We start from the raw sequence: 23,978 nt of genomic DNA, 5'->3' as shown, positions 1-23,978 counted from the left end.
GAGTTCTCTTTAATTCTCCTGTTTCACTCATCCTACATCTATTCCTCCATTGGCAACTATGATGGGTTGTGACTTAAATATTATTTCAAATTTGGCTGTATTTTATTTCTACTGCCACTACCCTTGCCTCAAACCACCATCTTCCCTCTCCTGGACTACAGCAGTAGCCCCTAACTGGTCTTTCTGCTTCCAGTCTCAGTCAGCAGAACCAATTGCTGTTAGATAAAGTCTGAAGTTTTACTGTGGTCTGGAGGCCTACATGATTACATCCCCACCGGCCTAATCTCTTCTGCTTTGTGTACTCCCCTCTAGCCTATCATCTCTGCTGTTGATTCTGCATGCCAGGTTAGTTTCTGCCTCAGGACCTTTGCATTTACTGTATATTCTTCCTGGAATGCTGTTCTCCCATTTAAGGCATGGCTCATTTGATCATTTTATTCAGACTTTACAGATTAATTTATTTAAAAATAGCCTTCCTTGTCACTAACTTCTTGCAGTTTCTTTTCTCTTGCAAAGTACTTATCTGTACTTGAAATTGTTGTTTATTTATGTGCTTTATTATCTGTTTCCTAGACAGATATAGAATAAAGCTCCATGACAACAGGGCCTTTTGTTTGTTTTGTTGACTGCTAAATCCCTAGAGCCTGGAATGTGTCTGGCATGTGGTTAGAACTCAGGTATTTGTTGAATGAATGAATAAATGCATAGATTAATATTTGCCAACTTTTTTTAAATTTAATACTATTTCAAATGGAGAAGACTGTCTCAGAGAATCCTGTAATGTTAGTGCTGTTTGAAGTTTCTTGGTGATACTGCTTAGCTTCTCTGGAAGTTATCAAGTTGTCAATTTTGTTTCTCAGCTTCACCTTCCTTTTGTCTGCCCTCTGGTGGAGGTAACACAGATAACCAGCAGAGGAGAACAATAGGTTACTAGGAAGAAACAAAAAGTGAAGAACCTTGACTACAAACTGGATAATTAACTTCTAAATTACAAAGATGTAAAAAATTTTAATTTTTGATAAATCAATTCACCTATTAATATTGGAAAGATTGACAAGAAACGGCAATATTTAGATTTCAAGAGATATCTAGGATGAAGAAAAAAACCTATTTATCTCCAAAATGTTTTGATTACTTAACATAATTCCTGTTTAAATATACTTCGTTCTATTAAAATATTTTTAATATTTTTCCACTTTTAGTAATATTAATATTAATTTCAGTTCATCTTTTGACTTTTCTGTATGTCAGTAACATATACCAATGGAGAAGCCAGTATTCAAACCCCAACACTAGAGGGACTAGAAGCAGTCTAGACTAGAGGCAGCACTCTTAATATTTATGCTTCACCACAGCCTTCCTATTGTGCTGTGATGAACAATATATGTTCCTCAATACCATTTTTCCAGTATGCATTGTGGAGAGCCTTCTAGAATTGCTGAAAATTATATCTTATTTAATTTGTTTTGAAGTAGCAATCACATTAAATGATTTTAACACCCGTGTGCTACTGACTTGCTAAAATAATGTAAATTTAAAGTTTCTCTTAATGTCCATCTTTAATATTTAAGGCAATACACAGCTTAAATTACTGCCCCCTTCCCCATTTTGGCTTTGCAGGGTTGTTTCCTGGGCTGTATAGTTTTTACCAAGAAAACTTAATATATTAACTTAATATATTAAGGGCAAACACCCACTGAAATGCTTATCTTACAGTTGGAACCCCAGAAGGGAGCATTTGTTCAGGGGTGTCATTAGTACTGGCATCTTTGCAAGTATTTAGAGCTCTGATGTTCTCATCTTAAACAGCTACATAATATTTCATTGTATGGTTATGCCACATCTGCTTTGCTGTTTTATGTTTGTAATTTTTTTTTGCAATTTTTTGTTATATAAACAATTGGATAGTGACTGTCCTTAAACATTCATTCTTACTGTGTTTTTAGAAGTCTTACTGTTTCTTCTTCATCATCTAGTTTTTTAGCTATGGAGAAATTGATAGAATCTGTACCACATAGAATGAGAACACTACTTTGGAATAGACAAAGATGAAGACAGTGGTTCCTGTGCTCAAAGAGCTATTTGTCTCTTGGCTTGTGTATAAGAATTTCTGATACTTTTGTTATGGTAACATTTAGCAATGGCTTGACTCATTTTTTCCCCTTCAATTTTTATGAGTTCCCCACCTACACACCATTACCCTGGAATTGCTTAACGAATGAAAATTGGGCTTTAACTATTTGGTTATGTGAAATTAAAAATCCAGTAATGCAGTTTAAGCAGAATGAGACTTTGTTGTCTAACTAGCATAGATTATACATTGTATGTAGGATAGTTAACAAGGCTTATAGTGACCAGGTTTTTATAAGGAAGTAATTTAAACATTTTTTATTTGCTAGACTTCTGTAAATTAAATTATGTGCTTAATGGAAAAATGGTAGACATTGAAATTGAAATTCGTCAACAAGGGATCTTCATTATGTGCATTACTTATGAATTGGGTCTCTGGGGAAGCTGTTGTGGGGGAAGGAATAAAATTTTTGAGAAAATGTGGTAATGGAGTGCCTGACTGGCTCAGTTGGAAGAGCATGTGATTCTTGATGTTGGGGTTGTGAGTTCGAGCCCCTCATTGGATGTAGAGATTACTTAAATAAGTAAATATTAAAAAAAAAAAAATGTGGTCTTGTGTCCATGATATGAAAAGCAAAAACAGTTGATATTTAAAATTTTTAAACCTTAGATATTAATTTTTATGGTTATATGTTAACCTTTATGGGAACTAAAATTTATCAACAAGGGATTTCATTATTTCATTAATTAATGTGCCACTAGGGAAGCTTTTGGGGAAAAAATACTCAAAAACAGAGAAATACTCCTCTGTGACTTAGGATATAAAGAAGGGGAGACATGTTCATACGTAAATTTCACCCATGGTTTTGTGCTAACTTTCAGTGAGGAAACAATCCTTGTAAAGTTTTTAGAGATGATGGTGAGACATGTTGTGAAGGGATGATGAAACATCAGGAGTAATGCGTGTTTCCTTAATGCTGCTGAAGAGTGAGCTATATTGGTATATGTGATAGTGAGTGTTGCAGGATGAAAACATTAGTAGGAGAATCAGAGCAATAGAATAAAACTAAATGTGTCTAAATGTAAAAAAAAAAAAAAAAAGGGAAACACTGTTCAAGCCGCTTGGGAGAGATAAGATGTATTGATGGATTTTGAGAACATTAGTGGTCCTGGAGGGAGTTGAGGATGGAGTGGAATCACGAATAGCTAGTGTGGGTTATTAGCTGTTAGTATAAACCCAGGAAAGCAATCATATAATGTTTTTGTAAATAAAGTGTGATCCTGAAGTAGCATTCGTGGATATCTGTTCCTCTCAGACCAATACCACATAGGTGTATTTGCTTTTTAATTATTAAAAAAAAGTTTTACTTTGTGCCTAGGCATTATGGCTTTGTGTTAGAAAGAATGAAAACTGTACTGAAAGAAAGACATTGAGTGTTGTACTCTATTTCCACTTATTGGTAACTTTAAGATAATTTTACTTTTTAATTTTTTATCAAAAAAATTTTTTTTAATTAAGTTTATTTTATTTATTTATTTATTTATTTTTTAATTTTTTTTTTTTTCCAACGTTTATTTATTTTTGGGACAGAGAGAGACAGAGCATGAACGGGGGAGGGGCAGAGAGAGAGGGAGACACAGAATCAGAAACAGGCTCCAGGCTCTGAGCCATCAGCCCAGAGCCCGACGCGGGGCTGGAACTCACGGACCGCGAGATCGTGACCTGGCTGAAGTCGGACGCTTAACCGACTGCGCCACCCAGGCGCCCCTTAAGTTTATTTATTTTTGACAGACGAGTGTGAGCATGCACTGGGGAGGGGCGGAGAGAGAGGGAGACACAGAATCCAAAGCAGGCTCCAGGCTCCAAGCTGTCAGCACAGAGCCTGATGCAAGGCTCGAACTTATGAACCATGAGATCATGACCTGGGCTGAAGTCGAACGCTTAACCGACTGAGCCACCCAGGTGCCCCAGTTTAAAATTTTTTTTTAATGTTTACTTATATTTAAGAGAGAGAGGGGGGGACAGAGTGCAAATGGGGGAGGGGCAGAGAGAGGGAGACACAGAATCCGAAGCAGGCTCCAGGCTGAGCTGTCAGCACAGAGCCTAATGTGGGGCTTGAACCTGTGAAATGCAAGATGGTAACCTGAACTGAAGTTGGACACTCAACCCACTGAGCCACCCAGGTGCCCCTAATTTTGCTTTTTTAAAAAACATATTTTACTTTTACTGAAGCTGTGAACACATAGAATTATAGCTATCTTTCCATGAATATGTTAGTTGCACATCACATTTTGTCCTGTGAAGCCAAATTAGCAAATAAGCTAGATCATGATGCCTGTTGGGCACTTACATTTGTTGGATGAAATGCTGATCGCCGCAGTTGTCATATTTATTTTAAATCAATTTGATTTGCAAAGTCAGTCAAAGTTTTTTATTATTTTTAGAGGGAGAGAGAAAGAGCCTGCACGGGCCACTGTGCAGGGGAGGGGCAGAGGGGGAGAGAGAATCTCAAGCAGGTTCCATGCTTAGCACTGAGCCCAACATGGGGCTCTATCCCATGGCCCGGGGATCATGACCTGAGCTGAAATCAAGAGTCAGATGCTCAACAGACTGAGCCACCCAGGTGCCCCCACAGTTGTCATATTTTCATCCTTTAGTGGTAGGATTCATTTAAACATTTTTTAGATATAACCAAGAGTAATACATAACCAATTCTGGTAAATATAAGGGGTTTCTGGTCTAAGACTGTGTGATGTAGTGATACGGAGATGAACCATACATGGTCCTATAAAAAAAATCCAAGGGGTAATAATACTTGAGTGAAGTCATAAGAGAAAAGATAGTCTGAAAAAGTTATGATTTACATAATTTATTTTCCTAATGTTTGGTTCAGAATCTTAAAAATACTAAAACCAGAGGCGTCTCAACTTAGAAATGGTAGGACTTAGAGAAGTCCTTTTAGACTAAGTAAAAGGAAATTCCCTGCCATTTTACATAGCTGCCAGTGAATCTATAGAACTTGTTGCTTTAAGAGGTAGTACAGCTAAAAATATAAGCATACTAAAAACGGTTTCAGTTTAAGGGAACTTAGTGTGGTGAGTTCAGCCATATTCTCAGGAAACATTCAATTTTGGTGACATAACATCCTAAATATGTGCTGTTTCCACCCTTACATCCTAATATAATGATTATTACTTACCTTTCTCATGAGAAGATGAACTTTTCTGATTGTGGTGGGTCAGTGCCTGTACCTAATGTAAGTCGGTGTTAAATACATGTTTCTTGAGTAGAAGAATGAATCACATGAGTTGGATTGACAGTAGGTCGGGACAGTGTTCATTTCTTACATGTTTTAGAATTATAGCTAAAAATAATAGGAATAATGCAGGAAGAAAAACCTTTTGAAAGGTTTTCCCCAAATGTTGACTGGAAAAAAGCTAAACTTATTCACTTAAAGCTTCCATTTTCTTTCTGTATATGAATGTAAGATACACTAAAAGAATGGGAAAATATCCACTCTATATTTAAAACATACACTCTACATTAGGTTTTCATGTAATAGCTGATATTATTATAAGCTTTGTTACTACCTTTGTCTCAAAGACTCCTTCCCTTTTCCTTGATTTAAAGGATACTTTGTATAATTTGTAATTTAAAAATTAAACCCAAGGAATTTATGATTAAACACTCAGCTTTTATAAATGGCAAATAGTCTAAAACACTACAGGTGTCACACGTATTTAATTTATAACACAAATGTAAAAATGTATGGGAATGAAACAAAGTCTGTTTTTAATTCCATGAATTCCTATCCATTTTTTTTCCTTTCATTCATGACATTTTATTGGGTCATGGAATTTACTACTTCAGTTTAGATTTCTACCAAGATGACAAATCCTGTTCAATGACAGACCCCCTGATTCTTATCCAAAGTGTTCACCTCAGTGCATCTGTTTATGATACTTGGATGAAGAATTTGTTTTCTTGTTGATTGATTTATGACTAGGTGTGGCCTGATCTTGTTGTGACTTAAGAAAATTTAATCACAAGTTCTTTTTTTTTTTTTTTTTTTTAATTTTTTTTTTTCAACGTTTATTTATTTTTGGGACAGAGAGAGACAGAACATGAACGGGGGAGGGGCAGAGAGAGAGGGAGACACAGAATCGGAAACAGGCTCCAGGCTCTGAGCCGTCAGCCCAGAGCCTGACGCGGGGCTCGAACCCATGTACCGCGAGATCATGACCTGGCTGAAGTCGGACGCTTAACCGACTGCGCCACCCAGGCGCCCCAATCATAAGTTCTTAAAACAAACAAACAAAAAGCCATAAAAGCTTCGTTTGGCATTTGAGCATCTAAGGCCCTTTTTAAATTAATTCCAGAGGTACATGAAACACAGGGGGTCTTTTTCACATACTTTGTTACTTCAACGAAGATTAAAAACTTTTCGGGGCACCTACCCGCTTGGTCAGTTAAGCGTCCGACTTCGGCTCAGGTCGTGATCTCACGGTCCGTGGGTTCAAGCCCCGCGTCGGGCTCTGTGCTGACAGCTCAGAGCCTGGAGCCTGTTTCAGATTCTGTGTCTCCCTCTCTCTGTGACCCTCCCCCACTCATGCTCTGTCTCTCTCTGTCTCAAAAATAAATAAACGTTAAAAAAAATTTTAAAAAAATAAATAAAAAAAATAAAAACTTTTCAAGTATCTCTTTTTTCAGGTGTTATGGGTATTTCCTGATAGAAGATAGCTGGTTCCTAAGCCATCCTTCCAACTCTTGAGTTTATTTCATTCTTCTATTTCTTAAAGAGTAAAGCAAGACCAACTACAGGTGGATTGTTTTAAAGAAGGCAGTGGCTGCCAAAATAAAAAAAAATCAGGTTATTGCTAGATACATTATTTCCCTTGAGGAAAGGGAAGCTAACACCTGAAATACATCAAGGAATCGTTAACGATTTCTTTGTAAAGGCATGGTTAAGTTGTATTTGAAAAATAGGAAATTTATATGGGACCTTGTCTCTCTTTTTTCTCTCTTCCCATTCTTAAGCCATTCCTCAGGAAAAAAAAATCAAAAAATTTTCACCATTCAGATATGGGAAATAAGTCTGCTCTATTTAAAAACTGATAAGAGGGGCGCCTGGGTGGCGCAGTCGGTTAAGCGTCCGACTTCAGCCAGGTCACGATCTCGCGGTCTGGGAGTTCGAGCCCCTCGTCAGGCTCTGGGCTGATGGCTCGGAGCCTGGAGCCTGTTTCCGATTCTGTGTCTCCCTCTCTCTCTGCCCCTCCCCCGTTCATGCTCTGTCTCTCTCTGTCCCAAAAATAAATAAACGTTGAAAAAAAATTAAAAAAGAAAACTGATAAGAATGGGAATGATTTTTTTCTATAATTATGTATTCCAACAAATATATTTTTTTAAAGCATTTAGATGTTTTGTTTGACCAGGAAGATAGTATAAATGCCATTTAGCATTTTTAGGAACTTCTTAATGCATGAACAAACACATTCTTGAACTTTCACCCAATCAAATGGTTTTAGATTGATTTCCTAGGTAAACAAGAGTTTAAACTTGTGGCTCTCAAACTCTAGGAGGCACCAGAAACACCTGGAGTGCTTGTTGAGCACTGAACACCAAGCTCCACCCTCAGAGTGGGAAAGGGCCTAAAAATTTGTGTTTCTAGCAAGTTCCCCAGTGCTGCTGATGCTTCTGGTCCCCACACTTTGAGAACCACGGCTTGGGCTATTTAGTTAATTAGTGGTTATTAACCACGTTTCTTTCCTCACGCACCTGAAAGGTATATATAACATTAACAGCTTCAGTCTAAGAATCAAGGCATTAGGGTGGGGGTAGGCAGCATGCTGGGGTGTGCCAGGAATTGATGTCTTCACAAGGTGGGTGTAGTTTGAGAAAGGCCTTCATGTGAATGGATGTTTTCTCTCTTACCCTGTTTCCCACCTTGAAGCTTTTTTCTCTCCTCCGCACTCATTAGAGTGTCTTGGTGTATATAGTAGGGGATAGGGATAATGTTTTCTCCTGGCAGACAGAAGAATATAGTCTCTAGACTATAGAGACTATATAGAGAATAGAGTTTCCAGGGAGGGATCTTCAGTGCTTCTCAAGGAGTTACGGAGAGAACAAAGTGGTTATGTTGCAGCATAACTGAGATGCTGAGCCCATGACAGAAATTCTTTCTGGTAATAATTGTATTTTTCTCTTTTGTTTCAAGTATTTTGTATTATATCTGTTGATCCAGATAAAGATATGGGCCTGAGTAGTGTTTCTGGTTAGAGTGTCTTTGTATATTTCCCTTGCTGGGCAAATTAGCCCTTACTTAAATATCCAAGGGCATTTTGTGAATGTGTATATTTAATTCCCAAAACAATCCCATGGGGTATCTCCACTGTACCGAAGAGGAAATCAAGACTCAGAGCTGTTAAGCAATTTCTGGGATCACACAGTAAGTATAATGTGAGTGAGTCAGCAAGCTCTATTAGGTTGTATGAACTTGGGTAAGCGCCGTAACCTCTATAACATGTAGTTTCCTCATCTGTAGGATGGGGATGATATTAACCCCTACCTACTGAGGTCAATTTGAAGTGCTCAAATGAGTTACTATGAAGAGTTTTGAACAGTGCATGGCACATAGTGCTCAATAAATGCCATCTCTTGGTTGGCTAACTCCTACTAACTCCTCAGTTCTGGGGTTGTCCTAACTTTGTGCCAGGTAATCTTCCCCTTATATACTATAGGTCAGTAGTCTCTTATCCATAATTTGGAGATCCAAAATGCTTTGAAAACTGCAGTGTTTCTTTGTTTTGTTTTTTCATAAATTGTTTAGTGGCAAAATTTTATGTGATTTGGACTCATTTTGTGCCACAACATGGCCTGAACATGAAACTTGCTAGTCTGTTTTTCCCCCCTAGTTGTGAGTGTGCTTATTTTTTTTTTAATTTTTAAAAATGTTTTATTTATTTTTTGAGAGCGAGAGACAGAGCATGGGCGGGATGGGGCAGAGAGAGAGGGAGAGGGAGACACAGAATCTGAAGCAGGCTCCTGGCTCTGAGCTGTCAGTGCAGAGCCAGACATGGGGCTCAAACTCAAAAACCGTGAGATCATGACCTGAGCTGAAGTTGTACACTTAACCATCAGAGCCACCCAGGTGCCCCATGAATGTGTTTGTTTTGTTGCAGAAATACTCCTTGATTATATGAGGTGCTGCCTCAGAGTCCCATTGGTATGTTATGCAGTATATGGACACACCTTTTTAAAATCTGAAAACTTCCAAATCTGAAACACCTGGTGCTTCAGCTTAGGGTAATGGGTTACGGACCCATGTAAGCATGCGCATAAATGTCTTTTTCCTGCTTAACTGTGAACTGGGGAACTGTCCTACTCATGTGTACTCATTGTACATGATAGGCATTCAGTAAACGTTTGGTGAAAGAATGAGCTGTGGCACAACATACCGTTAGGTGAAGGGAAACAGACTGAAGAGTGGCATCTTATTTTCTGGAACATAGACAAAACAGACCACCTTCAGTTCTCAAGAGGTGGAATTCTTTACTTTGGGGGCACTTAATTGCGATGAGAAATTTGCTAGCAAAACAAAACAAAACAAAACCTTGATGCCCGTGCTACAGTTTCAGCAGCTCTAACGTTAGCTTTCACTTCAGTTTTTCTGTTGTATCCATCCATTTGCCCCATGCAGCTCCAGGTTTTTGGCTAACTTCTTGTAAAAGCCACATGGGAACATCTGTATTTGGAATACTTGGGGTGGATAGGCAAGTATGTTTTGTTGTTGTTTTTTGAGAGAGCGAGGGGCAGAGAGAGGGAGAGACAGAATCCCAAACGGGCTCCGCACTGTCAAGGCAGAGGTTGAAGCAGGGCTTGAACTCATGAACCACAAGATCATGACCTGAGCCAAATCAAGAGTGGTCTGCTTACCCAACTAAGCCACCCAGGTGCCCTGCAAGTGTGTTTTTAAATTCCATGTTAAGAATGATCATAAAAGCTTTGAATACCTTACCTAATTGATTATGGGTTTAGGGTTGGGTTTTGTTGTTGTAGTTGTTTTTTAGCTTTACAAAGTATAGGAATTATAAAGACTACAAAGAGAAAAGTAGAACATTAGAGAATTATAATAGCAGCCTTGAATTTTTCTGACGAATAGACATGGTAAGCAAAAGTAGTTTTATGCTTAAATTTAAGTACAATTTAAAATATTCTTTCATGCCTTATGAGCTTTCACGTTTAGTATGAAAAATATTAGTAGCTAAAAAATATTCATATTTCCTTGTCTCATAGAGATGAAGATGGTTGTTCACCAGTGTAGCAGTATAATTGTACAGGCTACATAATGCCTTGCTTTAGTAAAACTTCTGTGGACATTTTAAGAAGTGGAGAGGGAAGGTTGTTTGAATTATACAACTGTATTTTTTTTTTTCGATTCATTTAATAAATTGGCTTGGATACAGTGACTCATTAGTATTTTTTGAGTATGTGTAACTGGCACAGCTGAACTTTTAAAAAGATAACCAATATGCTGCTTTCTTAACATACAATGCTTTCACTATAGAATAATTTCAATTGTGTTAAATGAATCCGTTGTTCATGTTGAAAAGAACTTGGTCAAGAAGTTATGGTAACTGAAAGACACTGTGCTTATATTAAACTAATTTCGATTGAATTATTAGTTTAAAATTGCTTTAGTCTGCATTTTCAGTACTACTTCAGAGATTGTAATGAATAGCTCCAGTGTGACCTAGCGTAAAAAAATCCCCATTGGTGAAATTGAGAATTACATTCTACCCTTCTGATGTTTTTTGTTTGTGTGTTTTGTTCTTGGTGTGTGTGTGTGTGTGTGTGTGTGTGTGTGGTGTTGTTTGTTTTGTAAAGGAATGTAGTTGGCTCATAGATTATCTCATATTCCTCTATCTTTCCTTCCTCCCAGGAGGGAAATTTCTTGACCAGTTGGCTAAAGATAGACCCTGGGAAACCAAAGTATTGAAGATGGTGAATGGGGGTGGAAGGAGTCCACAAAAAGACAGAAAAAGAATAGTGAGTGAAGTATAAGGAGGATCTAGGAAGTTGGGGTGATGAAAGCCGTAGTAGTAAAGTGCATAAAAAGGGAGTGTCATCAGTCATATTCAGCAGAGAAGTCTAATGAGATGCCCTTTGAAAAGAGGCAGTGTGGTAGGGTAGTTGAGATCCTGGGTTTCATACTTGGATTCAGTTCCCAACTGTGCCTCTAATCTTAATAAGCAAGTTATTTAACCTGTCTGAGCCTCAGTTTATCTTTGGCTTAAAAAAAAAAAAAAAAATTAGGTAAGCTCTATGCCCCATATGGGGCTCAAACTCATGACCCTGATGAAGAGTCGCACACTTTTATGACTGAGCCAGCCACGTGCCCCTCTTTTTGTCTTTATGTCCTTCCACTTATACTATGGTTGCCATTGGACTTGGGGTATGGTAAAAGATAAACTGAGGCATATTAAATATTTTAAGACTGTTTTAAAGCAAAAATCGATTTAGTTTGGGCAGTGGTAGGGCAAGATTTTTATAGAGCTGGAAGCAAAACAAAACTATTTGAATAGTTGATTAGCTTCTGTGGTTTCCCTCTTTGGAAGGCCTAGTTGGCTGCGATTGGTTGTCCTTAGGTTTTGACTTCGTAACCTTGAGAAAATTACAGGCTTAGTTTTGGATTGCTTACATAGTATTCTACTGTATTAGAACCACCTCAGTCTAATAGCCTCCTTGTTTAATTAGTGCAAGAGTTCGATTAACTATAAAATATTTATTGTGGATCCATGTGTGACTTACTTTTATATATTTAAATTTGGTTGCTTATTGATAAACATAAATACCTGTAAAGCAAATACCCAAATCAGGAATTCAAAAATTAACAATCACTTGTAACTGCTGTACTTGGGTGCTTCTCCCTTGTACTGTTTTATCATTACCTTGAAAAACTTTTATTACATATGTATGCATTCCTAAACAATGTATTTCTTAGTTTTAGTTGTTTTTGAGTTTTATAAAAAGTATAATGCTGGCATGTGTCTTCTGGAACTTGCTTCCCCCTACCCACATGATATTGTTCAGATTAATCTATATTGTATACAACTGTAGTTCATTTGTTTTCATTGCAATAGAATTCAACATGAAAACACTATAATTATCCATTCTCCTGTTGGTTGGCATTCGTGTTTTAGTTTATTGCTATTACAGGTAGTACTGTATGAACCCAACTCTTGAGCAACATGAGCACATGTACTTGAGTTTCTTTTAGGGCTTCTATACCCAGAAATGGAATTAAATCTTTTTTTCTTTTTCCTTTAAGTAAACTCCATACCCAGTGTGGGGCTCGAACTCACCACTCCAGATCAGGAGTGGCATATTCTACCAACTGAGCTAGCCAGGTGCCCTCAGAAATGGAATGGTCAGATTGAAAGATAGACATCACCTTTGCTAGATATTGGCCAAATTGCTTCCCTAGAGTTTTCCCACCTGAATGGAGTTAGCATTTTCCCCCAACCTTGCCAATTCTGGGTTGAGATAAAATTTTATCAATCTGATAGATATGAAATAGTTTTTTATATGCATTGCCCTGATTACTGAGGTTGAATATCTTTTCATTTGTATATTGGCTTCCACAGTTTTTCCTATTGTGATTTGCTGATTCGTATCTTTGTACATTTTTCAATTGGATCATTGATCTTTTTTTCTTAGTTTGGAGAATTGCCTTTAAACTCTAGACGCTAATCCTTTATCTTAATTTTAGCTTCTAATTATCTTTTCCCTATCTGTGGCTTGGTTCCCCCTCCTCCGTAGAAGAGAAACTCTTCTCATCATGAATACACTGTCCTTACACAACAGAAGATGCTAACCCTTCTAGCTGACCTTTTCTCCTCTTCTTAGCCTTCTTATATGCATGGATCATTGTAAGAATTATTGTGTAAAGTTGTGTTGTGGGTAGTGGTGGTGTGCCACAGACCGTTGGGCTATTCAGTAAGCCTTGAGGTTGATTCTGCTTTCATATGTTAGAAGCTTTAAAAAACAGCATAGAGGCGCCTGGGTGGCTTAGTCGGTTACGCATCAGACTTTGGCTCACATCGTGATCTGACAGTTCAGTTCGTGAGTCTGAGCCCCACATCGGGCTCTGGCTCCGTGGTGACACTGCGGAGTCCGTCTGTCTCTCTCTCTCCACCTCTCCCCTACTCTATCTCCAAAAAGAAAATGTAGCATAATTGTTGTCTCTGCCTTCAGCTTTGGGGCTGTTCACTACATCTGAGTCCTCAGAAGTCCTACTCGGTTTTCTGTTAGGCACATGACCAGCGTAGATGAAAACCTTACTTTCTGTCTATAATCACTTCCATTTTTTGGTCATTAATTCATGTAAGGTCTGATCAGTGAAAGAGTATGTTTTGGTTTACTTCTCAGGTTGGATTCTTGATTATTTTAAACTTTAAGGAAGATTTGGAGTTAGTTTATGTGGCAGTTGGCCTGGCCATCCCAATGGAGAATTTCTTTAGTTGTGTGTGACTGTTTTATTTTACTGGTTTTCTTTCCTCTGCCATTACTTTTCATATCCCCTTCCCCCAACCCTCAGGTTGAATTCACAATTAAAAAAAAATATTTTGCCATTTCCTTGATTTCTTATTAACTGTGGCTGTAAAGTAACTGCAGGAGAGCCAGCAAGTGGTTGGATGACTCTGTTGTTATAGTCAAATATGTGCCCTTGAAGACTTACTTGGCTTTAGATCTATAGTTTGAGGGAGCTACTTACTAAATTGTACCTGATGCAACAGTATTGTTCTCAAGAATTCAGAACTTTTACAGCCGTAATCAATACACAGACCGACCACTTAGGTTGTCCTTTAGCCTTTCAAAACATAATGTAGTAGGATTTGGGGGTGTCTTATTGATTCATTTTTAACCCCAGTCAGCCTCTAGGCTTGTATGGAAGTAGTTTATAATCTAGTTTATGTTAGATCTTCTCTTTATTGGTATTCTCAGGAATCCAGCAATTGTCCTGTGAGAAGAAAAGATCAACAGAAAGCTTGTGTAATCAAAATAATCCTTTCTCCTTAGTGACAGAACTAATAAGTTGGCTTTAAAGAGTGAAAAATTATGGGGCACCTGGGTGGCTCAGTGGTTAGGCGTCCCACTTCGGCTCAGGTGGTGGGTTCAAGCCTGCATCGGGCTCAGTGCTGACAGCTCAGAGCCTGGAGCCTGCTTCCGATTCGGTCTCTCCCTTTCTCTCTGCCCCTCCCCCGCTCGCACTGTCTCTGTCTCTGTCTCTCAAAAATAAATAAAAATGTTAAAAAAATAAAAAGTGAAAAATTAGTTCCTCCTTTTAGCAGCAGATGTGGAAGAGGGGGGAAGGCAGCTTGAACATTTCTTTTTAGGCATCCAGAAAAAATTTATGGTCTTCTCTGTAGGGGAGGAAGAATAATTTTCCCTTTACCCTTCTGAGTTCTTGACCGAGACCCCCTGCGGTAAAAGATAAATGAGAAAAACAAGTTTGTGAACACGTATTTCTCTGGTAAAGAGGGAGATTCCCAGGGAAAAACTCCCTTAGATAGCCCAAGGCACCAGCTTAAATACCATCTTCAGCTAACGACCAAAGAAAGTGTACCAAGAGTACCGGTGGGAGTGGATGGGGAGGGGCCGAATCCTGGAGGTTATCAGGAAAAGCAAGGGTAAACAAGGGTAAGATTTGTTGTGCAGATTTAAGCTGGTGTGTTCTCCGTTGGTTAAGATTTTCTGGTGATAGAGTCCTCTTTTTCTTCCTAGTAGGAGAGGGAGACACCCTTACAAATGGAAATTTTCTTTATAAATGTACATTTCCATTTCAGAGGGGTGACTTCTCTTTTGTTTTCAGTTTCTCCTTAGTTTGCTGTTTCTGAGAATAATCCTATGCCACATCCTTAGGCCATATTTGGGGTGGCATATTCTGCTAGCTTTCATTTGGTACAAACATCACAAGGACTCTGATTTTGCCTCTTAGAAACCTTTCCAACACAGTCCCTTGCCTTATAAATGCCCCTGCCTTTTCCATGATGACTGCTTAATCTTACCTGAAGTTGGCTGGGCATGAGTGGTGAGGCTGGAGAATTTATATTTCCTGTGAAGAAATGGGGTTATGTATAGGCAGCTCTCTTTGAGAGTTCTTAATGAAGGACAGGAAGAGGAGTATGAGTGATAGTGAAATGTCAATCAAGGTGTTTGGTCTTTCTCTCCTCCCTCCCCCCCCCCCTTTTTTTTTTTAAGGGAGAGACTTGGGCATGTTTAACCCTGATAGAAAGGATGCAATTGAAAGTGGAAGGTTACCCACAGGTGGTGGTTTGCTAGGTAAAAGTGAGGAATTACAACCTTACAATAAGCTAAGCTGTTAACACCTAAATATACTGACTAATCTTAGCTTTTATTAAGTTCATTCTGATATAATATGAAGTCTGCAGTGTTACCTGGAAGTATTCCTGCCAGACACATTGAACTTGAGTATCATCTAGCATGTAGCTCTAACTTCCAGTCGATTGGCAGGATAGAAGATAGAGAAACAAGTTCAACAATAACATAAGGAAGTAAACAGAATGTGAGTCACTGTATAGGACAGTGGCTCATTCTCTCCAGTAAGTCAGTATTCTAGGGGAAAAAAAGAAAGCAGGTGGTGGATACTTTTAGATGGGAGAGACTTGAGACGTAGCCAAATGTACTACATAGTCCTTAGTTGGATCCTGTTTTGAATAAATCAGAGGTAAGATAGTGGTGGAATAATCGGGGAGATTTGAAAATGGACTAGGTATTAGCTCCTAATTAATTACTATTAATTTTGGTAGATTGATTAGTTATTATGGTTAAGTAGAAAAATGTCCTAATATTTTTGGAGATATATGCTGACGTATTTCAGAGTGAAACGTCTTGATGTTTGTAATAACTTCAGCAAAAATAAGGTAAAGTAAATACAACAACATTAGCAACTTGTAAATCACGTGGTGGGTATTATGGGTGTCCATTATAACTAATATCTTTACCTTTTTCTGTGTTTGAAAATCATCCTACAAGACTAAAAAAAGGAGGAAAAATGAGAGCATGAATATTCTAGAAGAGATCATCAGAAGTGTAACATTACTGAAAAGATGATAGATAGGATTTAAATCATAGGTGGAAGAATTGGACCAAATGACCGAAAAGTCACTTGCTCTGTCTTTTTTTTTTTTTTTTTTATAAAATTTTTTTTTTTTCAACGTTTATTTATTTTTGGGACAGAGAGAGACAGAGCATGAATGGGGGAGGGGCAGAGAGAGAGGGAGACACAGAATCGGAAACAGGCTCCAGGCTCTGAGCCATCAGCCCAGAGCCCGACGCGGGGCTCGAACTCCCGGACCGCGAGATCGTGACCTGGCTGAAGTCGGACGCTTAACCGACTGCGTCACCCAGGCGCCCCTCACTTGCTCTGTCTTAAGAGAGGGGAAAGAGAATGTGATGAGTCAGTTATGTTTGTGTGGTTTTATATATTTAGTAGTAGAAAATGGAAAGAGTTCATGTCTGATGGCTTCTGCTTTCTCTGTGATGTAGAAGGCAGTCATCTGCAAGAGGGGGTATGAAAGGTCAAAAGCTTAAAGAGTTCAAAGGAACTGAAATAGTTGATAGTAAGAGTGGAAGTGATAAAAAGCTGCATAGGCTGTTGGGTGGTTTTGAGGGCCCATTTGAGATGGGTAAAATGAATTTGTAGTGTCACTAATATGCCGTTTGACTTTTTCGATCAATGTTTGGTCACTTCAGTACTGGCTGAAAGAAAGTAGGTAGTTGGGTTTATGAAGGTTGTGATTTTTGTCTGTTGAGTATGACAGAATAAAAGGGTGGGGAAACAAGGGTGCTGGCAAGATTGTTGATCAAGTGCTGGATCTGGAACCTAATCCGTATAAGGAGGAAAATGCAGTTTGCAAGTAGCAGATGAATAAGCTCTGGGGGTCTAATGCACAGCCTAGTGACTACAGTCAACTGCACTGTGTCATATACTTCAAAGTTGCTAAGAGTCTCGATCTCACATGTTGTCTTTACAAAGAAAAGATGGTAATTGTGTGATAGGGTAGTTAACTCCTTGGTAATCATATTGCAATGTAGAAATCACATTCTTTAAAACTTCTACAGTAACTACATTATATTATATGTCAATATATCTCAAGAGGTACCACAAACTCACTGTGTTTCACACTGGACTCCTTATCTCTCTTATGAACTTCTCCTTCGAGGAGTCAAGGACTTGAAAGTGTCTGGGATTTTAAGTACTTGCAGGACGGTCAGTTAGCCTATTCCTGTTTCATGGATGCTAGCTGACCACAGAGACTCCTTGGTCAGAGACCAAGGACCACCTTACTCACAGCACAGCAAGTAGCATATCCTGGTGTTGGTTTGTGTTAATTTCCCCATGTCTTCAGTTTCTATGAGGTTAACACAGGTGGGGCTAGATGGATGCCACACATACAGTGGGGTTTGTGTCACAGCCCAGAAACACTGAGCTTGCAGAATTGACTGATTTTACAGTTAGGTGGAAGCAAGCCTGCTGTGTCTTGGGGTTGAGGAGACATTGTGTCATCCCTCAAGGTTGCTCGCCCCGAATACATCCCTGAGAAATGGCCCAATTGAAAGTGACTAGGGCCTTACATTTTGGCTCACCCAGGAGAAATGTGTAGGGATGTCCAGGGACCATGGCCTCTCCCAAAAGTAACCCATCCACAGAGTGGTGGTGATGAGGGAACTGCTTTTTGTCATTCCTGTTCATGGTACCTCCATCCTTTTGGACACCCAGGCTAGAAAATCTCATTCATTTGGTACATACCATAGTCTGTTCTGAGTAGCCCTTGCCACATGCTACTAGCCTTGTTACCTGAAACTGGATTTGCCTCTTGATGAATGTTGAGCCAAAACACACAACCAAAGAACAGGAAAAGGAAGGGTTTTACTTGTCATAAGTAAAGGAGAATACCTTTGTTTGTTTCTTCCCCAAAGCAGTGTCTCCCTGACTGACAAAATTGAGGACATTTTAAGCTGAGGGTGAGTACATATTCATGAAGGGGTTTAGGCAGTGGGAAATACAGCATGGAGTTGGGGCAAATGTCATCTTAAGGTAACTAGGTCCAGGTCAAAGTCACAAGGAATGGTAGTGCTGACCTCTGCCTCTGTCATTTCTCTGGCTCCAGTTGGACTGATATCTGAATGCTCAAAGGGGTGTAGATCTTGCAAAGTTAACTCTAGAATGTGGGTCGGGTCACCTGGCCTGATAGTGGCTGTTCTCACATTCTTTCCTGAGATGTGTGGGGGCCTCAAATGACTTTAAAAAAAATTTTTTTTTTCAACGTTTATTTATTTTTGGGACAGAGAGAGACAGAGCATGAACGGGGGAGGGGCAGAGAGAGAGGGAGACACAGAATCGGAAACAGGCTCCAGGCTCTGAGCCATCAGCCCAGAGCCCGACGCGGGGCTCGAACTCACGGACCGCGAGATCGTGACCTGGCTGAAGTCAGACGCTTAACCGACTGCGCCACCCAGGCGCCCCTCAAATGACTTTTTAAGAAAGCTATGTCTGTTGGTCTTTTTCTGGGGCCCCCTAACTCTTTGTGTTTACAGTTGGAGATAAGCTCTTCTGTAAAGGGTCATTTGTGTGTGGGTGGCTTTGGGTGGAAAGGCAGTAGTGAGTGGGTAAAAAGTGGCTTTGAATACCCTGTAACTAATGAGATCTGTTAGAGCTCCTTGGTACTCCTTTTGAGTACATTAGCAACTCAGTAAGCAAGATTTACACCAATTTTACTTGCTTAGGAGTTTCTGGAACTCAGGAAATGAAGAAGCATCAGAACCAGAGTTTTTAGGATTTGGGGGCCAGCGATATCTTTGGTATGATCCAGCATGGGCAGTTAAGGTTGTGAATTTAAAGAACTTGTGAATGCTACTTACCTTCAGTTAGGCAGAATGATATTCCAGATTGGCTGTAATCCAGTCAGTCTGGTAGTCTCTGAGGAACATACTAAATTATTAAACAGTAGGACTTTGTCATGAAATGGTTAAGACTTACAAAGAAAGTTACCCAAATTTGCTGAAAATTTAGATAATGGAGAAGTATATTACAAAAGTAAATTGGAAATGGAATATTAGAAGGATGTCAGCTCTTCTCAAATGTATTTACAGTTTAATGCCATTCCAGTCAATCCCAATAGATTACTTTGTTAGTTTGACAAAATAAACTTAAAATTAACCCTGAAAAATAAACAGATATACTACAGTTGAAGTGAATGAAGGGTAGACACCAGAAACAAATTTTCTCTTATGGGAATCAGAGTCTCTCTTATGGGAGTTTGGGGTTGGGATAGTCTTTTGGGGCTCTAATTTTGACCTGAGGAAACACAAACTGGGTCTTGCGCTTGGAGAAGCAGAAAAAAGTTATTTTGTAGAAAGAAGAAAAACAAAAATATGAAGAGAAAAACAGGACAGGTAGAGAAAGAATACTATCAGTTTTCAGCTTCTAGTTTTGTGCTGAGGTAGTAATATTCTTGCCTTGTGGTTCTGTGATTCATCCTAAATACTTAGCTTAATAAATAAAGGAAAATTTTTCTATTTCAAGTTAATTTACTGGAGGAGTGTCTTGCGTGCTAGGGATGTAGAGAAAAAAATAAAGCGAACAAGGTTCCTGCCTCAAAGGAGCTTTCATTCTACCACGAGGAAATGGACGACAAATAAGCAAATACATGCTGGGTGGCAGCGTTAAGTGATGTTATAGGATAAGGCACGTACATATGTGCTGTCAGTAAAGATCCCTCTGAGGGGGTAACGTTTGAACAAAAATCCAAGAGCAAGCAATGAAAATACCAGGAATAAGAGCATTTCAGACCCAGGAAAGAGCAAATATAAAGACACTGAGGCTGGGGCCCCTGGGTGGCTCAGTTGGTTAAGTGTCCGACGTTGGCTCAGATCCTGGTCTCATGGTTCATGAGTTGGAGCCCCACATCAGGCTCTTTCCTTACAGTGCAGAGCCTGCTTTGGATAGTCTGTCTCCCTCTCTCTCTGCCCTCCACCCCCCTACCTCAAAAACAAACTTAAACAAAAAGCAAAAAACACTGAGGCCAGATCCTAGTTAGTGTGTTCAAAGGACGTCAAGAAATCTTCAGAGTGGCTGGAGCAGAGTGAGGGGATGGTGTGATTGATAAGGTCAGAGAGATGTGTGTGAGAGGTTGTGTAGAGCTTTGTAGGTTAAGGTAGAGAGTTAGGTTTTCCTCAGAATGGGAATGGAAAACCATTGTAAGGCTTAAAGCAGAAGAGAGACTTGTGGGTTGTTTTTTTTTTTTTTAAGTTTATTTTGATTTTTTTAAAAAGTTTGTTTTGAGAGAGAATGGGGGAGGGGCAGAGAGAAGAGGATCCCAGGCAGGCTCTGCACTCTCAGAGCCTGATGTGGGGCTTGAACTCACAAACCATGAGATTATAACCTGAGCCGAAGTCGGATGCTTAACCTGCTGAGCCACCCAGGCACCCCGGGAGACTTGTGTTTTAAAGGATCACTTGGGGGGCACCTGGGTGGCTCAGTCAGTTAAGCGTCTGACTTCGGCTCAGGTCATGATCTCATGGTTCGTGAGTTCGAGCCTCTCATCTGGCTCTGTGGTGACAGCTCGGAACCTGGAGCGTGCTTTGGATTCTGTGTCTCCTATCTCTGCCCCTCCCCCACTTGTGCTCTGTCTCTGTCTCTCAAAAATAAATAAATGTAAAAAAAAAAAAAAAAGATCACTTGATTGCTGTATTTAGAATAGATTGGGAAGTGGTCATCCACAGTAGAAAGGAGACCAAGTTAGATGGTGGTGGCTTAGACTGAGGTAGTCAAGGTGGAGGTAATCAGAGTTGGTCAGATCCTAAATATTCTTTTCTGAAGGAAGAACTGGCATGCTTTGCTGATGGATTACATATAGGGTGTGAAAGAAACAGAAGTTAAGGATGGCTCCCAGGTTTTTGGCTGAAACAGTTGGAAGGACTGAACTTTCATTTACGGAGACAGGGAAGACCTGGGGGTAGAGTGGGGTTCAGCTTTGAAGTATGAACTTTGAGGTGCTGATTAGACATGTATGTGGGGATAACTATTGGTGCCCTCTGACATATTGTAAAGTACTTCTTACTGGTCTGTATTCTAGTACTAATGATCTGTAATTTAGTCTTTTTATTTTTATTTTTATAATTACCTTTTTTTTTTTTTTAAGTTATTTATTTTGGGAGAGAGTGTGCATGCTCTAGCAGGGGAGGGGCAGAGAGAAAGGGAGAGAGAATCCCAAGAGGCTCTGTGCTAACAGTTCTATCCCAGGAACCCCTGAGATCATGACCTGAGCTGAAATCAAGAGTCTGAGCTTAACCAACTGAGCCACCCAGGCACCCCTGAAAGTAGATTAATATGTAAATGGACAACTAAATCAGTCTCTGTCACTGTTTTTGTTTTGTTTTGACAGTTGCTTTCACTTCTTAATTTCTGAGGTAAACAAGTTAAAGGATGAGTGAACTGGAACAGTTGAGGCAGGAAGCTGAACAACTTCGGAATCAGATCCAGGTAAGAACAGTTTCTCGTTTTGAAATTTTAACACTTTTATTCAGTACCAGCAATGAATAAAATTTGTTCATTATTTCATCAGTCTACATATATTCAATCTATAAGGCTTGAAATGGTCAATTTGTTTTTATCCTACCTCTGAAGTATTCTGTAAAAATTATTCTTGAAAAATATCTCTGTGGACCTATGGCCTCTGTGTCCCTAAGAAGTTAATATTATATATGGAATTCCTGCTGAAAGGCAAACATCATTCTCTTCTTAGTTACATACCTGGAATTGTAGTTTAATTTTTTATGCAATACGATGAGGCAGGTATTATCACATTGCAATTGTAATACACTAGAAAAATAGGAAACTCTAAAACATTACAGAAAAACATTAAAAATTATTAGTGGCATAATAAAGACGTGTGTCTGTCATCTTTCACTCTTGGAAATCAACTCAAAACAGCAAAGATCTTAATAAAGTTCCATCTTAAAACAAAATTAAAAGACACTTAGGATTTCACACCAAGAGTCAAACGGAGTGATCCATCTGTGAGAAGCCTCCAGAGAAAGGGTTTCTGCAAAGTGGGGAGCACTCCTCAGCAACAACACCAGTAATCCTCTTGGGAACAGTGGAAACAGATGTTTCCTGGACAGAGGAGTATCAAGGAGCAGAGATAAACGATGGTGTGTCTATATTCCTTCATGTTTAGGAAGCCTCTTAGTGAGCAGGGTGGAGGAAAGAGACTGAGCTGTAGCCTGGCGCTGCCTACTTTTTGCAGGGAAAGCAAAGGCTGAAACAGATACAAATGAAGAACTTCAGCCCGAAGTGAGGAGAATCCCTAATAACTTGGAACACTGCTGACTGCTCCCCTCCACCCTGCTGCCCCTGCTCTGAACCTTTTGCGATGGCTGTTTCAGAAGAAGTCTTCTGGTTTGAAAGTGAAGAGTAAGAAGAAAGGAACAGGCACAGGATCTATAGAAGGATATTAACAAGAGAAGAGAGGAAAGGAGCAGGAAAAACAGGGGTGGCTGAAGAACATGCGCAAAGAAAACATTGTTTCTGATTGGATTGAAATTATAACCAAATGTTACTGCCAGGAATTCAAGGAAGTGAATTTGGATGTGAATAAGAACTCTGAGTTTGATAGTGTAGATGTTTGAATAAAGCTGTCCAAACAAAGAAGGGATGTATTTTGCCTGTGATGATGAACGAAGGCTTCATAGAATAATCTGTAAATTAGATGATGTTGCCAACACCAGAATGAATTCTCAGTGATCTCTTCTTGGTATCACTTGCTCCACATGCTGAACAGGACTGACTCCTTGGCTAAGCACATAGTCACATGACCAACTATGTCATTTAAAAAATTCTATTCTCTGTATATGAACTTGGCTTTTTAAAAATTTTTTTAGGGGCGCCTGGGTGGCGCAGTCGGTTGAGCGTCCGACTTCAGCCAGGTCACGATCTCGCGGTCCGTGAGTTCGAGCCCCGCATCAGGCTCTGGGCTGATGGCTCGGAGCCTGGAGCCTGTTTCCGATTCTGTGTCTCCCTCTCTCTCTGCCCCTCCCCATTCATGCTCTGTCTCTCTCTGTCCCAAAAATAAATAAACGTTGGAAAAAAAAAAAAAAATTTTTAAATTTTTATTAAATGTAAGGGAGATCATATGGTATTTGTTTTTTGTCTGACTTGTTTCACTTAGCATAATGCCGACAGGGTCTACTCATGTTGTTGGAAATGGCAAGATCTCTCTCGCTCTCGCTCGCGCTCGCTCGCGCTCGCTCTCGCTCTCTGTTTTAAGTAAGCTTCAGTCCCAGTGCAGAGCCCAACACAGGGCTTGAACTCCTGACCCTGAGACCAAGAGTCGGATGCTTCACTGATTGAGCGCCCCAGGCGCCCAAGATTTTTTTTTTTTATGGCGGAATACTATTCCTGTGCATATGTACATTTTCTTTATTTACTCTTTTATTGATGGACACTTAGGGTGTTTCCATGTCCTAGCTATGTAAATAGTGCTGCAACGAATATGGGTGTGCATATATCTTTTTGAGTTAGTATTTTTGTTCTGATAAATACCAGAAGTTGAATTGCTGGATCATATGGTAATTTTATTTTTAATTTTGTTGAGGAACCTCCCTATTGTTTTCCATAGTGGCTGCACCAATTCACATTCCCATCAGCTGTGCACAAGGGTTCCCTTTTTTCCATATCCTTGCCAACGCTTGTTATTTCTTGTCTTTTTGATACTTGCCATTCTAACAGGTGTGAGGCAATATTTCATGGGGGTTTTGATTTGCATTTCCATGATGATTAGTTATGTTGAGCACCTTTTTGTGTGTCTTTTGGCCATCTTGT

The 23,978-nt window shown here is 39.4% G+C and overlaps 1 protein-coding gene across 2 annotated transcripts in view; it reads left to right on the top strand.

The window, feature by feature from the left end:
- GNB4 (G protein subunit beta 4) overlaps positions 1-23,978 on the top strand; it is a 69,396-nt gene that overhangs the window by 5,435 nt on the left and 39,983 nt on the right. For both annotated transcript variants that reach the window (XR_007155543.1, XM_047874488.1), the window contains exon 2: positions 21,541-21,638. Coding sequence is in view for 1 of the 2 variants with exons in the window: in XM_047874488.1 (XP_047730444.1) it covers positions 21,582-21,638 (57 nt within the window). In the remaining variant the exon portion in view is untranslated. The remainder of the gene's footprint in view (positions 1-21,540; positions 21,639-23,978) is intronic.

This window comes from Prionailurus viverrinus, chromosome C2, assembly GCF_022837055.1.
Source record: "Prionailurus viverrinus isolate Anna chromosome C2, UM_Priviv_1.0, whole genome shotgun sequence".
NCBI classification, from domain to species: domain Eukaryota; kingdom Metazoa; phylum Chordata; class Mammalia; order Carnivora; family Felidae; genus Prionailurus; species Prionailurus viverrinus.
The sequence above is the reverse complement of the archived record's forward strand: the minus strand, read 5'-3'. Positions and strand labels throughout refer to the sequence as shown.